At 53.9% G+C, this 19,119-nt stretch overlaps 1 protein-coding gene across 1 annotated transcript in view; it reads right to left on the bottom strand.

The window, feature by feature from the left end:
* Positions 1-894: 894 nt before the first annotated feature.
* Positions 895-19,119, bottom strand: part of LOC309649284 (uncharacterized protein) — a 111,162-nt gene continuing 92,937 nt past the window's right edge. The window contains exon 2 of the mRNA XM_082439167.1: positions 895-13,016. Within this exon, the coding sequence (XP_082295293.1) occupies positions 12,888-13,016 (129 nt within the window). The 3' untranslated portion in view covers positions 895-12,887. The remainder of the gene's footprint in view (positions 13,017-19,119) is intronic.

Below are 19,119 nucleotides of genomic sequence, written 5' to 3'. Positions count from 1 at the left end.
GCACCTGCCCCATGACTGTAGCACCTGAAGCACCACGTCACGTCCTCTGAGCAGACAACGTGGTGCGCCAGGATTGGCTGTCAGAACACACGCGGCTCTGGGTGTGCGCCTTCTCAACCCTTGTCAGCCACAGCCAGGCGGCCACACAAACGGAGATTGCTATCCTGGTAAAAACACACTGCCCTGGGCTCAAACCACAGCCAACAAGGGGCAGACCAGGCCCCTCTGGAGAAGGGTCTCAGGTTCCCCTCTGCTGATTCACCAAAGGAGAGAGGGCAAAGGAAGATTCCAGCATGGTCCTGGTGCACAGTGGACCCTCAATGAACAGATGCTGACAGACTGAAGGAGTGACTGAAAGCTGGATGAATGAATGGATGAATGAAAGAATGAAAACTCGTGCACACACAATAACAAACACTTAGCACCTACTCTGTGCAGGCACTGTACCAAGACTTTACCTGTGTTCACCTGTTTAATCTTCATGAGCAACCTCATAAAGTAGATATTATTCCCATTTCACAGGTAAGGAAACTGAGCCTCAGACAATGAAGTGATTTGACCAAGGCTCCCCACCGGGACATGGAGCAGCTGTGGGGTATGAGCTAGAGCTGGCTCTAGCCAACTATGCACATCTCTGCCCAATTCTGCAGTCAGTGGTCTTGCTTTGGCCACAGCAGGGTCATTTACACTGGAAACTGGCAAACTCTATAAATCAAGCCCCCCCCTCCCCAGAAAATTCACCACTTCCCAGAAAGCAGATTCACAGGCACACCACTGATTCAAACCCAGGGAGTCAGAATTCGTGCTCTCCACCACCAGGGCACATCCCCTCTCTGAGTGTGGGTCTATGTGTATACGGTGCGTGTGTGTGTGTGTGTGTGTGTGTGCGCGCGCGCACGATGCTCTGCCCTTCAGGCTCCCAGGTTTTGTGAGAAACCCACACTCCCACACTGAGAGTTCAGATACTTATGGGATGATTTGTCTCAATGAGCAAAAGCACCAAACGCCACGTGGCAAAGCTATGGATGCCCACCTACAGCCAACCAGCCTCCTTGGCAGGGCTGTCCTCGCCAGTCAGCCCCTGCAGACCACAGCTGCTAGAAGGTCAAAATACAGACCAGAGATGCCAGGACCCAAAACGCGAAAGGAGGCAGAGAGGAGGAGAGCATGGCCTTTGGGGCTAGTTACCTCTGCGTTCAATCTCCAGCTCCAGTACCCACCGTGGGGCCTTCCCCAAGTCACTTCGCCATCCTGAGCCTCAGTTTTCTCATCTGCAAAATGGAGCAATAAGCCGTCCTACATAGGATGTCCAGAATAAGACGATATGGGCAGAAGGCCTGACCCAGAGTAGGTGCTCATGCGCAGTGGCTACTAAAGCCTCAGCAGACACGGAGCAGGGGTGAGAGAGAACAGGGACAAGGCCACTGAAAGACTAACTGATTTAGAGGAGGGGGATGGCACGCCCAGAAGGGAGAGTGTCCACAACAATGATGCAGACACCTCTCTTCCTTGGAAAATGCATTATCATATTTAAATCTTTGCTAGTTTTCCAGGTGAAAAACTGTATCCCATTTCCTTTTTAATTCACATCTCTGATTACTGGGAGGTTGATTCTTCTCAGACAGTTATTGGCCATTGCATTTCTCCTTTTGTTCTTTGCACATTTTCCCCTTCAAGTGATCACAGCTTCTCACTGATTCACGCACCCTTTTTGCACATTAAGGTTTTTTATTCTTTATTTGCCAAACATGCTGCAACTGTATTTTCCCAGTTCATCATGTGCCTTTCAAATTGGTTTATGGTGAGGCTGATTTGTTTGTCTGTTTTTCCATGCTCAAGGGTCACTTTTTACGTAGCCAAATCCAGTTCTCCCTTCCTTTGTGGTTTCTCGAACAGAAAGAGCCAAGGTTCAGGGCTGTTGTTGATCTGTGAGGTTGATCCCCACTAACTGGCTTGCAGAGTGAGAAACAACTGTAAAAGTTTCCGCTCTCCTCCCCCCTCCCCCAGCAAGCAAAGGGCCGTGCCTGGGTCTCCTCCCCGCCAGGCCTTCACTCAGTGGGGTCACTCCCCTGTCCCCTGGAGCTCCTGCCTGGCATGGAGAAGGAGTGACTCACTCCCCGAGGCACGGCACCCTAGCAGCCCAGAGGCTGCGGGGTTTTTGCGGAGCAGCCCCTCACCTGAGGATGGGGGACCCAGTTCCCTTCTGATGCACACGCAAGCCTGATGGACGTTTGCACACGCATACACCCGTGTGGCCACCACCCAGCTCCCAGGAGGCTCCCTGGTGCCCCTTCCCAGTCAACGTCCCCCAGAAATAACCACTCTTGTGACCTCTGTCACTACAGGCTAGTTCTGTCTGCCCTTGAACTTTGCATACATGGGAGTCGTGCAGTAGGTACTCATCTGTGTCTGGCTTACTTTGCTCAACATAATGCCTGTGAGATTCATCTGTGGTGTTTACTTTTCATGGCTGTATAGTACTCCCCTGTGTGCTTATGCCATAATCTGTTTATCCATTCTACTGTTGATGGATACTTGGGTTGTTTCCAGTTTTAGGCTATTACTCAGGCTGCTCTGAACGCTCTTGTTCATGCCTCTTGGTGAACATCATTGGGAGTAGGATCACTGGGTCCTAGGAGAAACAGGAATGAACACGGTAGACCCTTGCCAAGACCTGGTAGGCAGGCAACATGAGCCTCATCATATAAATGAGGAAACAGAGAGGTCAAGTAGCATGCCCAGGGTCACACAGCTAGAGCGTAGCAGAGCTGGGACTGAAACTCAGCTATGCACAGCTCCTCTCGCACGTGGGTGGATGCCCTGAGTGGTACCTGCTGGAGAAAGAGATTTCAGAGAGAGGGAGATCTCTTCAGGGAGAGGATAATGCTCCGTAACTCCCTGGAAGAGCAGCAAGGCCCCAGTCTGTCCCCAGGAGGCTGGGAGACCAGGGATGGGGCCTGGAGGGCTGAGCAAACAGAGACGCATGAATGAGGCTTAAGTCCACCAAACCCCAAGCACATAATTTCACCTGGAAGCAAAGGCGTCCAGCCGCCCGGCGTGCCCTCCTTCTTGGGGAGAGGGCAGCCTCCGATCTGAAGCACCTTTGTCTCCCTGGAGCGTCCGAGACCGAGTGGCAGAAGCCTCGCTTGTCCAAACAAAGGACAGTCAACGGTCCCCCACGTCCCCTGATGCCCGATTTCAGCTTCAAAGGACCAACTATTTCTCCAGTCTCTCGAGTTTCTTGCCTGAAGTTTCCTGTTGGCTGTGAGGACACACTCTGTCTGGTCCTAGTCCTGAAACCTAGAGGAGGGGGGGGCATGTCCACCCGTGTGACATCTGGGCCTGCTCACCCTGTGCCAGCCCCCACACAGGGCTGGGAAGAGACAGATGGGGCTAGCATGTCTGGAAGGAGTTCATGTTCTCAGAGGGAGATAAACGTTAACGACAGACAGATGTGTGTTGAGGCTGCCTTTCCACTGACAGGATGAGTGAAGGGCTGAAGAATCAGAGAAGCCAGGAGGCACCCAAAATCTTCCTGGGCGTGGGGTACCAGTGGCACAGCTGCTGTCTCTGTGTCACTCCCTCCCCTTTCGAAAATTCTAAACTTCCCCTCTGAATGTCCCTGCCTCCATTGGCTGCAGGGTCGCCATGGTTACCATAAGAAGCTGCCCTGTGTACACTATGACCCGGCCCGGTAGCCACGGTGATGGTCCAGAGGTCGGTATCTGCCCTAAGCCTGGCCATATGGGGTCCCTTCTTGGGAACTTGGAAACTGAGAGTGAGAGCAGACAGTCTCCTCACCAACGGGGAAGCTGCAAAGGGTAAGCTGGGTGCACTGGAGGCCGTGTTTCAGCCTGAGAGAGGCAGAAGGAGGAAGCAGAAATGCAGAGAGCAGCAGAGATGAAGGCGCCAGGGGCTTCTGGTCCTGCTTTCCCACGGTCCTGAGTTGGGCTGCTGTGATGTGTGCCTGGAACTGGGAAGGTTATCTGAAGGCAGCACATTTCAGCGGGTCTTGGAGGATGCATAGGAGTTTATACAGTAAAGACTAGGGAGAAAGGCTTGTCTCCTCTGAGCAAGCCCAATGGCACCCAAAGGGGCAAACCTCCCTTTGGAAGGTCGGCCATGTAGCCAAATGCATCCCACTCCACGCCCAGCTGGGACGCAGACTCTGGGCTAAAGTTCACAGTACTGCCCTGACCTTGGTCCAAGGAGGAACTTACTGTAAATTCCATGGTAACCGTGCCATTTCTGCCTCACTCCCAGAACCGAGCCCATAACCAGCCAGAAGGTCCTGAGCTCCCTCCTGCATCGGCCAGCCCTCACACGGCACACCAGAGCACCAACCCTTCATTTAACCCACTCTGGAGGTCGCTGCTCCACCCTTACTGTCTTGGAACCCCGATCTGCGCACGTGCGCCCGGCATGCGTGCATTCGCCGCTGTACTTCGGCATGTTATCATTTGCAAACTCATTCTCCGTACACTCACCCGTCACCTCGCGCATGTTTTATTCATTCCTATATACACGCCTCCACTCACCACATATTTACCAAGCACCTATTACGTGCTGATTCTTCCCCCAGAGCCCAGTTTCTAAGAGCGTGATCTGCAGGGTCACCAGCCTCAGAATCGCCTCGGCTTGCTTGTTTGAAATACAGAGCAGCCCAGCCCACTGCCACCATCACCCAGGACCACGTTCCTGTAACAGCCCCCCTGCGCTGCCGGCGTGCACTCCAGTTTGAGAACGGCTGGCAGAGGGCTGACGCAGGCCAGCTTTGCCCCCTCCTCGTCCTCATGATTCACTCCTCCCCACCCCGCATCGATCCTCCGAGATTCCAGGAAGGGGCTCAGAACCACATTACGTGGAGAAGAGATTCCTCTCTGATAGCTTTATGGTTTGATTTCTGCTCCGGAAGCATTAAATATATACATAACACGCACACACAGAGATCTACATCTGTTTCTAAATGTGTCTGTGTGTGTATATATACACTTAGTTGAGTCTCTGGAGGTCTTCTTGAACATGTCTTAGGGAAGCTCCCCCAAGAAAGATGACTTCAGTGGGCGTGCAGAGGGCGATGCCAATGGCCCCAGGGCCAACGAGTCTTTATCTGCGGTCCCTCTGGGCCGCCGACTCCCCTGCCCGTGTGGGGGGCTGAATTCTCTTGTCCCCTGAGAGACTGATTTGTCCAATTAAGACCTGGACTCCCCCGTGACGTAAGAGCCGCCTGCTTCTCTCCCACCCACCCCGAGCTCTCTCAGACCACAAATATCGATCTGTCCTAAAACTGCGAGCTAGGAGAGAGGAGGGAGGCGGTGTGGCTGGCCTCCGGGCCCTGGGCTCGGGCTCTGCAGCTCTGGCAGCTGCACGACGCCAGGCTCCGCCGGCCAGGCCCAGGCACCGCCAGCTGGAGACAGCTGAGCCGCAGCAGGGCTGGGCGGTCCCCAGCCTGCGGTCTGCAATGGGAGTCTGGCTCTTCGAGGCAAGGTAGACGGCCAGACTGCAGCAGGAGCAGGGCCAAAGGCAGAAGCTTTTCCAGGGCACCTCATCTCTGCACCATGAATCTCCGTAATGACGAGAGTATGAGAGAGGCGGCCCGACACTGCACAGCTCATAAGAAGAAGGAACACGCCCACCAAGAGCGGCGTGGTGCCCCTTGGTGTTACAGAATTACCTCGTGTAGTTCAGCCCGGAGCTTCTCGCGTTTCACGTGCATATGGATCGCCTGTGTGTTTTGAGAAAACCCACGTTATGACGCAGTAGGTGCGAGAAGGGTCTAGAGCCCGCACTCCTAACAGGCTTCCAGGTGACGCTGAGGCTGCTGCCGCGTGGACCACGCCTCAGATGGAAAGTTATTTCTCACCAGACGGAGGAGGTTATCATCATCATCATTCCCATTTTAACAACAAAAAGGGAACTGCAGCTTGTAGAATTCATGAGCCGCCTGGAGCCAAAAAGGCAGAAGAGGCAGAGGCGGGATCCGAACTCGGGACTGGGGGCTCCACGGCACAAGCCCGCGACCACAAAGCCGAGGTGCCTCCCCCGGCCGCCCTCTGGGCTTTGCTTCATTCTCGCCAGTTCTCCGTGTCTGCCGTCCCGGGTGACAGCCAGGCTGTGGGAATTAGAAAACGAAACCCCCTTCGCAGCCAACACAGGTCATTGCCTGGCGAGCTGGGGGAGCCTTTGCACAAAGAACAAGATGCCCTTTTCTCCGGATGGGTCAGTGCCTTGCCAGGGCACGTGGGATTCCGGCCCACTCAACCCTTGGCTGTGCCAAGGGCTGAAATGAAAAGTGCACCACCCTCCGCAGGAGGCCGTGCTCCCCAGTGTTTCAGGCTGAGGTGGCAAGTCCTCGTGAGGGCAACACGAGGGATTCCAACAGCGCTGAGTTTAAATTCCGCCTCTACTAGTTAGCCGCTGTGTGACTTTGAGCAAGTGACCGTACCTCTCTGAGCCTCAGTTTCCACATGTGGAAGATGGGGGAACTACCCACCTCCCTCATGGACCTATTGTGAAATATGAACTCGGCGCCCTCTGACGCCGGCACAGAGTCGGCACTGGATAGATGAGCGAGCCAGGCATGCTCAGGGGCCTGGCGGGGCAGCCTGCCCGTGGTGGGGGGAGGGGGAGGTTGGGAAAAACGGGAGGACACCTCGGCAGCCTTGCTTTGCCGCGTGACCCACTGTCATGGGCCACAGCCCAGTGAGCACTGCCCTGGCCCCAGAGGCCCGCAGCTGGGCGCCTGCCAAGCACGGCCAACACTCCGTGTCGGTCCCAAATGAACTCGCTCGGGGGCAGGAGGGTCTGGCACCTCGCAGGTGGTTTCTGGGATGAGAGAACGGCCAATGAGCCGTTCCCTGTGAACAGCTCAGAGCGGAGAAGACCCAGGGTCTGAATCCTGGTGCTCTGAACCCCGAGGCGGATGACAGGCCGTGGCCCTCCGTGGGGCCCCCCCTGCTCCGCTGGAAAAGGGGGCTCCAGGAGAATCGGCACGGGCCGTGTACTCGGTGGGTGAGTTCCAGTTACGTCTGCTCCCTCATCTCATAAATGCCTCTCAGCCAACCTAGCTGCCCTCAGCTTCCCTCCCTCATGTGTTTACACCCAACCCATGAGCAAGTCCTGTCCTTTTCACCTCCAACCAGGTCCTGCAACCAACCCCTGGTCACAGCCTCCGCCAAGGCTGCCAAGTAGCCAAATATCAGCATCAGCTCTCACCTGGATTATTACAGCAGCCCCCAGCAGGTGCCCGGAGTGCACTCTCCCCCCTCCCCCCCTTACACAGCACTGTCCACACACACAAGAGAACTTTCTGTGACGGTGGAGATGTTCTGTATCTGCACAGGCTAGTGAGTGCATGAAATGTGGCTATTGTGACGGAGGAAATGAATTTTCGGCTTTATTTCTTTTCAATTAATTTAAATTTAAATGGTCACATGTGGCTAGCGGCCATAGGACTGGAGGTTTAGACTATTCTCCATCCAGCAGCCAAGGGCTGCTTTTTAAAGCCAAAGTCAGTCAGACTGTGTCCCTCCTCTGCTCAAAACCCTCCAAAGGCTCCCTTCTCACTCAGACGAAAACCCTAAGCCCCAGCACGTGCCTGCAAGATCCTCCGTGATCTGCCCGTCTCCACTCTCTCCAGGCTTAGCACGTATCTCTTCCTTGCTCACTCCGTTCTGCCCCACTGGCTTGCCACAGGGCCTTTGCACGTGCTGTACCTACCCATCTCTCTCTCTCTCTCTCTCACACACACACACTCCCCCCAAATATCTTCACAGCTGGTTCCCTTAACTCAGGGCTCTGTACTTGACCCCACGAAATGACACCTGAGCCCCCTGTGCCTCACTGCCCCCTGCTTTGTTTCTTCAGAACACCTATGACCACCTGAACTATTATGTATTTGTTCACATGTTCATTCTTTCTTTCCTTACCAGAATGTGAGATTCATGGAAACAAAACCTTTGTCTATCATGCTCGCAGCTGTATCTCCTGTGCCTGGAACAGCCCTGGATGGGCACAGGGCAGGCCCTTGATAAAGGTGAACGGAAGAATCGTTAAGATACCCAGCGCACAGTAGGTGCTCAATCAATGGCTGCCATTGCTGCGGTAACAGTAAATTGTCACCATTATTCTTACCCCAAACCCAACCAGTGCATGTCAGGGCCTGATGTCACATCACTTGGTCCACTCAGCCAGGCCTGGTGTTCGCCTTAAATAAAAACCAACAAGGGAACGACACCCTCTCCTCTGCCCGCATGTCCTGCCTGCGGGCACCAAGAAGCTGGAAGCCCCACATAGAAAAAGGAAGCCCTGTGCAAGAGGGCAGCAGGGGGAACTCGTGGTCCCAGTTGCCGGGCAACCCCACCCCATCACTCACAAACACAGGCAAGCAGGTTCCACCGGGAAGGACTGTGTGTTTATTTACACGGCTGTCTTATCTGCCAGCCTGGCAGCCAGCGTTTGTGCCTTGCTTTCAAGAGGACAAAGTACCTTGGGGAGCGACGCTGAATGGGACCGGAGTCACGATCGCAGGGCACGTGTCTGCAGGGGGTAAGGAAGGCGAGTTCAGGTTGCTGAGAACCTGTGCAGCCCACTTTCAACGCTCCGGACCACCCTTGTGAGGCCGTGGGTTTAAATAAGAAAACACGAGAAAGGTGCTTCCTGTGGTGCCTGGCACCCCGAGGAGAGCTCAGTAAACATTAACCGCTGCTGTGGTTATTAGTTTTATTCTTCTGGAACATGCTCCTTGCAATTTTCGCAGCAGCCTGCCTGGCCAGGCCTGCCTCCACCTTCCCCCACCTCATTCCGAGTCTGTCCCTCTGCCACTCGCTCACTCTAACCCAGCGTTTCTCTACCTCGGCACTGCTGACATTTGGGGCCAGGTGGCTCTTTGCCGTGGGGCCTGTCCTGAGCAGTGTCTGGCGTTGAGCAGCAACCCTGGCCCCTACCCACTACTGGTGGGAATGGAGGATGGAGGCCCCTCAAAAAATGAGAAATCCAACTGCCATAGGATCCAGCCATCCTGCTTCTGGGGTGGGTACACACCCCAAAGAAGTGAAAGCATGATCTCTAAGAGATACCTGTTCATCTGTCTTCATAGCAGCATTATTCACAAGAACCAAAAGGTACAAGCAACCCAAGTATCCACTGAGAGATTAATGGGGAAAGAAAATGTGGTTTATACACACAGCAGACTATCACTCAGTCTTAAAAAGGAAAGAGATTTTGACACATGCTACAACATAGATGAACCTCGAGGACATCACGCTAGGTGAAAGATGCCAGCCACGAAAACACAAACGTTGTATGATTCCACATATAAGAGCTACGTACAGGAGTCAAGTTCACAGAGACAGAGTGTGGATAAAGGGTCACCGGGGACCACGCCCCTCAGTAGGCTGAGCCGGGCACCTCTGTCCTGCTTACTCTCCTCCATAGAAGGTTGTCCTCACCCCACCATCAAGTCCCCACTCAGAGGGAACTTCTTGGGTGGACTGCTTACCCCACTGTGCAAAGCTGAGCCCACACATCCCAGAGCCCCTGAAAGTTCCCTGGGTTTTAGCACAACGAGGTTTATTCGGAAACATGACTGGGATCTCCCAGGGATACAAAGAAAGGTTAAAGATGCAAAAAGTCTCGAAGAATATATTCCAAAATATTAACCGCACTATCTCTGGGTTGTGGGATTCCAAGTAATTCTTTTTTTACTTTGCTTCGCTTTATCTCCTATAAGCAAGTATTTTGTTTGCTTGTTTTTTGCTGTAAAAGTTAAAGTAAAAAAGAAACCAAACAAATAAAGGCATTTCACTCACAAAGAAAAAAGCTAATACTCAAGGTATTAGTATTAAGAACCCAGTGAAGTAACTCACAGGGTGTCGGCACTTGGAAAAAAACAAGCTCGAGGGACCAAGAATATTCTCTTGGGTGGCGTAGCAATCAAGGCAGTGGGGATTCAGTTCTTGTAGGATCTTAACTGTTCAGGCTGAACTCTGAGCCATCTTCAGTGCTGTTCCTTCTGCCCACACACTGTTCCCTCCATGCTTCACCTAACAGGTCCCTGACAACCCTCAAGCCTCAGATTAACCATCACTTCTCCTGGAAGCCCTCCCTGACCACACGCACCCAGGTCAGACACTTCCCCCTGTTAACAACTTTTTAAAAAAAATTTTAATATCATTTTAGTTTTACAGAAAAGTTGCAAAGATAGTACAAGGAATTCCCATGAATTCTGGTACACCTCTCACCCAATTTCCCCTAATGTTAACATCTTGATATCTATGGAACGTTTGTCACAAGCAAGAAGCCAGCGTTGGTACGTGAACATTAGCTAACTCGACATTTCATTTGGACTTGACTGCTTCCCTCCAGTGTCCCCTTCCTGCCCCAGGACCCCAGCCAGGACCCTGCATTACACTTGTCGTCACATCACCCTAGCCGCCTGTGGTCTAGAACGGTTTCTCACACGTTCCTTGCCTCTGAAGTTCTGGACAGGTTTGAGAAGCGCCGCTCAGGTGTTTTACAGAATGCCCTTCAAATCGGGTTTCTCCAATGTGGCATCTCATTTTTTTTTTTCATTGTGGTAAAAATATACATAACATAAAATTTATGATTTTAGGGGCTTCCCTGGTGGCGCAGTGGTTGAGAATCTGCCTGCCAATGCAGGGGACACGGGTTCGAGCCCTGGTCTGGGAAGATCCCACATGCCGCGGAGCAACTAGGCCCGTGAGCCACAACTACTGAGCCTGCGCGTCTGGAGCCTGTGCTCCGCAACAAGAGAGGCCGCGATAATGAGAGGCCCGCGCACCGCGATGAAGAGTGGCCCCCACTTGCCACAACTAGAGAAAGCCCTCGCACAGAAACAAAGACCCAACACAGCCATAAATAAATAAATAAATAAATAAAATACACCCAAAAGTTTAAAAAAAAAAATTTATGATTTTAACCGTTTTTAAGTAGCATTAAATGCATGCACCTTGTTGTACAATCATCACCACCATCCATCTCTAGAACGTTCTCATCTTGCCAGCTGAACCTCTGTCCCCATTAAATGTTAACTCCCCATTCACCACCCCCCTGCCCTGGGGAACCAATATTCTTCCTTCCGCCTCTCTGAGTACAAACCACATGGAGATGACGCTTCACACGCATTAGGATGGCTATTATCAAAACAACAGAAAATAACAAGCGCTGGGAGGATGCGGAGGAACTAGAACTCTTGCCTGCTGCCGGCGGGGATGTAAAATGGTGCAGCAGCCAGGGTGGAAAACAGTTTGGCAGTTCCTCAAAAACTTAAACACGGAATTCACCACATGACCCAGTGATTCCATTACTAGGTATATACCCTCAAGAATCGACAGCAGGGACTTGGATGGGTATTTGTACACTTGTGTTCATAGCAGCATTATTCGAAATAGCCAGAAAGTGGAAGCAACCCATGTCCGTGGACATCTATTTCCTTTTAGAACTGGCCTCCCCTTGTAATAGCCAGTTCAACACCTGTGTCCCCACCTCCCTACCTTCCACCTCTCGGGGCTGTGTCTGCCTTGCTCCCTGGGGCATCCCAGCCCCAGCGATGTCCAGCACGTAGCATGGGCTCCATAAGGGCACACTGAGGTCACCTGCGGCCAGGTGAGCCTGAGCCGCGATGGAAGTCCCCGGCTGAGGCTGCATCAGAAGGCAGTGCTGTGGCGGAGATGCCACAGCGGACACCCACGGCCCCCAGGCAGCTGCTGCCTCCCTGGCAGAGCTGGGACCCAGGGCAGGGGCACTGGGCGGGGCCTGCACTACTGACACCACCTGGTGGCTCTTGAAGCAAAGGTGGGAAAGAGAGGCTCCCTCCCCGGAGAATGAGACCAGCAGCCCCTCCCTCCCCAGCACACACACGCCTGGGAAGTAAGAGCCACAACATCCACCAAGAGAAGAGCAACAACCACTTAACAGTCGTCCTCACTGGCTGAATGAGCACTTGACAAGGTTTCCTTCAGACTCTGAAACACCTGATATTGTAATAATCCCCCATTCCACCGCAGGGGAAACTGAGGCGTGGGCAAGGGATGTGACTCGCCCAAGGTCACAAAGGTATCATCCTGGTCAGTGTGACTCCGGAACCCAAGCTCTGATGCCCACGGGATGTCCCTCCCAGCTGGAGGCTTCAGGAGTTAAGAGAGCCCATTGCATGATTCCCACCGTATCACTGGGTCTGCATTTTTTAGGGAAACAAAGGCTAAAGCAAGAGAAGACGGTGATTGTTTTCGGTGGGACTGTACTCAAGTGGTAAGAAGAGTGAATGACAGCTGCAAAGGAGTCGCTATTTATTAGGCACTTACTGTATGCCAAGGTTTACCTCCTAGCCGTCCTCTTCATGGCCCCCCACCTGTAGGCATTATTATCCACCCATTTTAGAGGCGAGCAAACTAAGGTTCAGGGAGGAATCAGGCTCCTCCATTCAGGGTAGATTTTAAACAGCCCCAGTGGCAATAATTGGCACCTCTCTAAAGTGCATGATTGGATGTACTAGGGCAGGAGGGGTCCCAGACCCCTGCAAGACATGAGCAGAGGGTCTAAGGGGAAGGGACAGCTGTTCTAAGGCCAGGCATGGGGCTGGAGGGAAGGGCCACGAAAGCAGCCCTTCTTTCAACCCTAACCCACATCAAAACATCCTTCTGAATTTCACATTTCTTGCCTCTTAATTTTCGAGTTTCTTCCCCCACCACCAGTTTTATTTACTCATACGTGGAAAGTTCCAGCACAGGTCCAAGGTGTGTCCCAAGGAGGCAACACAGTCCCACTGCACTTGCACTGGAATTGGAGGATCTGGGTGCACTTTCCGGCTGTGCCACCGGAAGCTGTGTGACCTCGGGCAAGTGGCTTCACCCCTCTGGGCCTCAGTCTCAGCACTGCAGGACGGAAGGAATCATACGCACCATCAGGGTTGCCAGGCTCCTTAAATGAAATCGTGACTGTGGGAGCACCTGGAGCAGAGTCAGGCACGTGCAGCTCTGCAGAAAGTTGGGCGGAATCTGAACGGGCGGACAAAACAGAGGAAAAGGCCGCTTGTGCCCAGCAGGGGGCGGGGAATATGGCACACACCTGCCCAGGTAACACCCCTGACACACTGCAGCGTGAGCCCCACAAGAGCCCAGGCCCTGGTTCCCCGCTCGGTGCCCCCTCCACCCACTTCCTGTCCGGCAGGCCCTTTCCCTTTGGGCGACCTGGGGCCTGCAGGTTCCCCTCAGATCTGCCTGGGACCCCCTCCCTGGGAGGCCTGGCAGTGGCGTTAATAAGCCCGTGGGGTCACCATCTCCCTGTGTCCCCTGCCAGGGTGTAGGTGTGTTCCCCAAAGGTAAGTCAGAAAGGAGAAAACGTCCCCACCTGAGGCCAGGGGTACCTTGACTTCCCCAGAGCCACGGTGACCACTTTGGAGAAAAAGGAACGAGGGCATTTTTTTTCCGAGTCGCTCCATCATGTTTCCCATCCCTAGATGATGCCTGCTGCTTATTATAACTATGACAACATCGGAAATATTTCTTGTGGATTTCCACAGGGGGGAATGACAGGCCTTCTTTTCCCTCTGGCTTTGCATTGGATGCTGCAGACCTGACATGAGGTCTTTAGGTGTGCGATGGTTCCCTGGGCTGAGAGGAGTGAATGCAGGAGGGCGGCATCAAAGTGAGAGGGGGTTAGAGAGTGTGCTGAGGAGGGCTGGCCAGAGACCCAGGAAGGGCGGGCCTCCCCAGGCGCTTCAGCCCAGGGCCACCTGCTGCCGGGGCTTCAATCTGCTGAGGATTTAGGGGGGAGACAAATGTATTTTTAAATTGCTATCATTTCCTCAGTGTCCATTAGGTGCTAGCAAGTACCGTTCCAAGTGCCCTAAGCTTTGGTTGGGCCTCAGGGAGTCTTGCCAGACATTATAATTATTTCCATTCTACAAACAAGGAACTGTGGTCCACAGAAGACTAAAGGGGCCTGACCAGGGTTACACGGTCAGTGAAGTGGCCACAGGAAGAAAGACACCTATTGACGCTGGTAACTGAAGTAAAGGAGAAAGTACAGGGACCATCCTGAGTCAGAAAGTAGAAATTTGGAGGTAAGGTACAGATGAATTCGATTATATGGAAATGCTTGTCAATTTGGGATTTTGCAAACATCTCAAGTGCCTGGTAGTGACTTCCTGGAGGTGTGCTGTGAAGGATTCTGCAGCTGCATCTGGGCTCAACAGGAAAGAGTGGTGATTGATTACTGATGTCTGCTCTGGGCACAGTTGTGGGAAACACTACAACGGATGCCACATTTATCATCACCAGGTGACTGTACATCCTCCTGACGCTGGAGAATGAACCTTCCCGCTCCTTAGCTTCCCCTTGCATTAAATGAGCTCAGATACAGAATTATCGGTAGAAATACTTTTGGAGAGGAGGGTATTTTTCTCGGAATATTAAATGATACGCTTGGCATTCAATTCTTACATGCAATGTACACTTATTAGACACCCACTGTGTTCTACGGTCTCTGCCCTCACAGTGCTTAGCAAGGAAGACAATTAACTTAATAATTAAATACAGTTGGTCTGAATGCCTCACATGGCAAGTCCAGGGGGCCACCACACTCACCAGTCCCTGCCTCTCTGGCGAGGATTTGATCCTGACGTGGAAAATTACCTTTCCGTCCACAATCCACTGGAAACACTTGCATGTTGGCTCTGGCGCCCAGAAGGGTGTTGAAGGCTGAGGAATGTGGGCACGAGATGGAAAGGGCACCTCAGGAGGCTGCAGCACACGAAGCCCAGGGTGGTCCCTCCGCCAGCCATGTGTCTGTCTTTGCTAATTAGAAGGTCATGCTTCCTCCTTTGATTTTTCCACCCCAAAGAGGAATCTTGGCCACGCCGCCTAGAGCTTTTGGCAGGGGGCAAAGGCACAGGAGAAAGAGAACGCCAATGGCATCTCTCAGGGCTCAGAGGGAAGGTGTGTTTAAAGCCAGTGGAGCGTGTCCAGCTTTTATCTCTAGGCTGTACTTAGAGGTCTCGCTCTCCCCCGGCCTGAACAACCTTGCCTACCGCCACGGGGGGTGGGGGGGCCCACAGCATGTCACAGTCACCTCCCCTGTTTGAGGCTGGCACCAAGACCGGCAGCGGGGCTTGTTTGGAGGATCTGTTCTTCATCAGAGGGGCCTTAGACAATCCCCCTTTCTGGCCCGAGGAGGAGGAAGGCATCCCTGAGGCCAGCGCTTCCCCCAGTGCAAACAGCTGAGCCCAGGCTGCCCAGCCCAGCTTTCAACTGTGGTGCTTTTGCAAATATCAGTAGGTCCTGGGTCCTATTTCCCACATCCCTGCAGCCAAGTCCGGCCAGCCTCCTGGAGGCATGGCCCACTCCAGGGCCAGAGACCCAGACGAGGAGGAAGCCGTCCCCTCCTACCTCCCTGAAAAGTGGTGGGCGGGCGGAGGGGTCCACGAACACAGCAGGCACGATTAGCACAGACAAAAATGAGGAGCGACTTCCAGCCACTGAGGGAGCCCAGGCCCTGGGTACTGGGACCAAGCGGCGAGGAACCTGTCTTTATAACGTAATCTCCCAGCTCACTGCCCTGACCCCTCCTCACTGCTCAGGTCACAGCTGACAAATCCCTGCCTGGGGCTTCCCTGGTGGCGCAGTGGTTAAGAATCCGCCTGCCAATGTAGGGGACACGTGTTCGAGCCCTGGTCCAGGAAGATCCCACATGCCGCGGAGCAACTAAGCCCGTGCGCCACAACTACTGAGCCCGCGCTCTAGGGCCTGAGAGCCACAACTGCTGAAGCCCGTGCTCCTAGAGCCCGTGCTCTGCAACAAGAGAAGCCACCGCAATGAGAAGCCCACGCACCGCAATGAAGAGTAGCCCCTGCTCACCTCAACTAGAGAAAGCCCGCGCGCAACAAAGACCCAACGCAGCCAAAAATAAAATTAAAAAAAAAAAAAAAAAATCCCTGCCGGGCCCCACCCCGAGCAGGCGACTGGGCCTCCCCATAAAACGTGCCCACTGTTCACGTCAGTCCCCCTCCTCCCCCCGCCCTGGAACGGCCTGGCAGCTCCGTGAGGAAGGGGCTTCGTCATCCCCAGTCCCCAGCACAGTGTCTGCAGGGAAACAAAGAGCAAGGGAGGAACAGAGGCGGGGGAGGGGCGGGGGGGGAGCCTCGTTTCTCCTACCAGGGCTGGCCCATGTGGTCAGCAGAGTAAGGGCCCCAGAGATGCCCACGTCCTAATCCTTGGAACCTGTGAATATGTGACAGGACACGGCAAAAGGGTCTTTGCAGGCATGATTAAGAGCCTTGAAGTGGGGAGATGGATCCTGGGTTACCCAGGTGGCCTCACGTCATCACATCGTCCTAATAAGAGGGAGGCAGAGATCAGAGTGATGCCACCACGAGCCAAGGAGTGTGGGCAGTCTGTAGAAACTGGAGAAGGAAAGGAAATGGATTCTCCCCCCCCCGGTGACACCTCGATTTTAGCCTGGGGGACCCATTTTGGACTTCTGACCTCCAGAACTATGAGATGATAAAATTATGTGGTTTTAAGCCACAAAGTTCATGAGAATTTGTCACAGCAGCCAAAGGAAACTAAAACGCCCAGGTAGGACACTCGGGACCTCCAGCCAGCAATGGTCAGCCCCACTGATCCCACATCCATAACAGGCAGACAATACTAATGGCCACCGAGTCCTGGTTTCCTCCGACTCCAGCTACCCGAAAGATGGAGAGTCCTGCCCCCTTGAAGCCAAGCCACAGCTGCATGACAGATTCCGGCGGAACATATGTGAGAGAAGTGACATGAGTCACTTCCCGAGGCCAAAGGACTATACCGCCAGCGCTGAGTGCTCCCGTCCTCCCCGCCCCTGAGAACCCTGGCGTGGAGGTGACACATCACCAGGTGGAGGAACCTCCACCGGCCTGGCCCCCAACACACCGCTCACGTGGAGCAGGGTCCCCGCTGACGCTCCACGGACCCGTCAACGGAGCAAGAAGAAACCGACTTATGCCCCTGGGGTGGGGGGGTCTTTTGTTACAAACACAACCTTGCCCATCCGGACGAGGCCCGTGGGGACCCGTGGATGTAAGCAGCAGCTGTCACCCCCGTGCATCTGGTGGAGCTGTCCACTCAAGAGCTCTCAGCCACCTTTGGAAGCCTTGCCACAGACCCTTGCAATGTCCCCAGGGTCCCCTCAACAACTTCCACCAGGGACAGGGGAAGTCTGCCTTAGTCATCAAATGACCATGAAGTGAAATCACTTCTTCCAGACAGTGTGGAGGGAAAGGGGAAGACGGAGCCGCTTCCCACGCCTCCCACGCGTGTCCCACATGTGTCTTTGAGGCAAGTACCCGCCAACACGCCCAGTGTGACTTGGTCCTTTGTGCTTCCTTCCTCGGGACCCACAGATGTCTTCCCATTTCTGGGCTTCTCTGCCAGACCCTCTGCCATGCCTATGGCTGGGATTCTAGGAAGTCAATGGATACTTTCAGAGCTTTATTGTCCCATTCGTCACTTGCTAATTAGCGAGGAGTGACTAATCAGAAAACAGTGGCGAGACAGAGAAAATACTCCCATTTTCTTGGCTTTCGGTTGCCCATGGTTACTGAGAACCCTCTGGCTTTATGATGGAGCTGGGGTGCGGGGTATACAAAATGGGGGTGGGATTTTCTTTGTCCTCTCCTGGGCAAACGGGAAGAACCAGGGAGGCTGTCACTACGGAAAAGGGTGGCAGCTTCACACAAGAATGGCAGTGTTGTGGTCACCAGGGGGCAAAGCTGGGGTCTCTGGAGCCCCTGACCTCAGCCTTTTAGTAGTTTCTAACCCTGAGCGGAAGAGCTACGGGAGCACAAACGGCCCCACTGAGTTCTGGCCTCTCCAGGCACCAGAGGCCACGTGACTGGGCCACACCATGTGGGAGGAGATGAGTCTACCCAGCCCTGCCCGATGCTGGGAGGGGAACTAGAGTCCCCGCCTCCCCAAAGCCTGGGGGTGGGGACAAACCTCTACCCGCTGCCCTCTCCCAGCCAGGCTCCCAGCACACATGTCACCCGTGGTCCTCATTGCAACTCCTCCTCAAGGTTGCTGTCTTTTATTCTCCCATTTCACAGACCTGAACGCCGAGGCTCAGAAAGCGGGTGTGACTAGCCTCAGGTCAAGTGAGTAACTGGCAAAGCTGGGTGTCAAGTCCAGGTCTCTCTGTGTCCACCGGTGTGACAACGAGGGGAGAAGGGGTCATGTCACACACAAGCATGCAACACGTATGCACGCACACAGGAGGACACATATGCACGCACAGATTTAAACACACACAGGCACACAGACAAGTGTACACAGATGCGCACACACACATGCATATACAGTGGTCACCCAGACACAGGTTAATATGCACACACACACAAGCACTTGTATATGTACACACACGGCTTCTCAACACGCAGGAGAAGAGGACACTTGGCACCCTGTGCCCTGCTCTGGGTTCTGTCAGCCCAGCTGCCAGGTTTAGCAAAGGCCAGGCCTTGCCGCCTCTGGCCCTGGGGCGATTTCATCACTGATGGTGATTTCCAAAGACAGTAAATAAACAAGGAGGCCTCAGGCCTGCCTCTCAGGGCCATTTCCTCAACACGTCCCAGAAAAACACACACAGACACACACACACACACACACACACATACACCCCAACATACACACACACCACCCCCACCACACACATACACACACACACACACACTCACATGCCCACACCACACACTCACACTACACACTCACACCCCACACACTCACACACACGCACACACACAAAACCCGGCCCTGAAAGACCCCCAGCTGGGAGGGTTTTCCAGAGGGCACGCGGCAGACCAGGGCTGGCAAGGGGAAGAGGGGGGAATCTGCCTGCGGCTTCCCCACGGGCCCTCAGCACTGCTCCTGACCTCGTGGGTAATAAAAGCCCGATGAAGAAAGAGCAGAGGAAACAAACGGCCCCACTTCTGCGAGGCCGGCATCTTCCAGGGAAAAGTTCTGACTCCCGAAGGAGCGACCAGCTCGGCCAGGTTCATCGCTGCCTAAGAACGGCAGCTCCCTCACCCCTCAAGGGTGCTCCCGCGTGCGCCCGCAGGTCCCGCGACTCAGG

This window comes from Balaenoptera physalus, assembly GCF_965194825.1.
Source record: "Balaenoptera physalus genome assembly, chromosome: 19".
Lineage (NCBI taxonomy): Eukaryota > Metazoa > Chordata > Mammalia > Artiodactyla > Balaenopteridae > Balaenoptera > Balaenoptera physalus.
The sequence above is the reverse complement of the archived record's forward strand: the minus strand, read 5'-3'. Positions and strand labels throughout refer to the sequence as shown.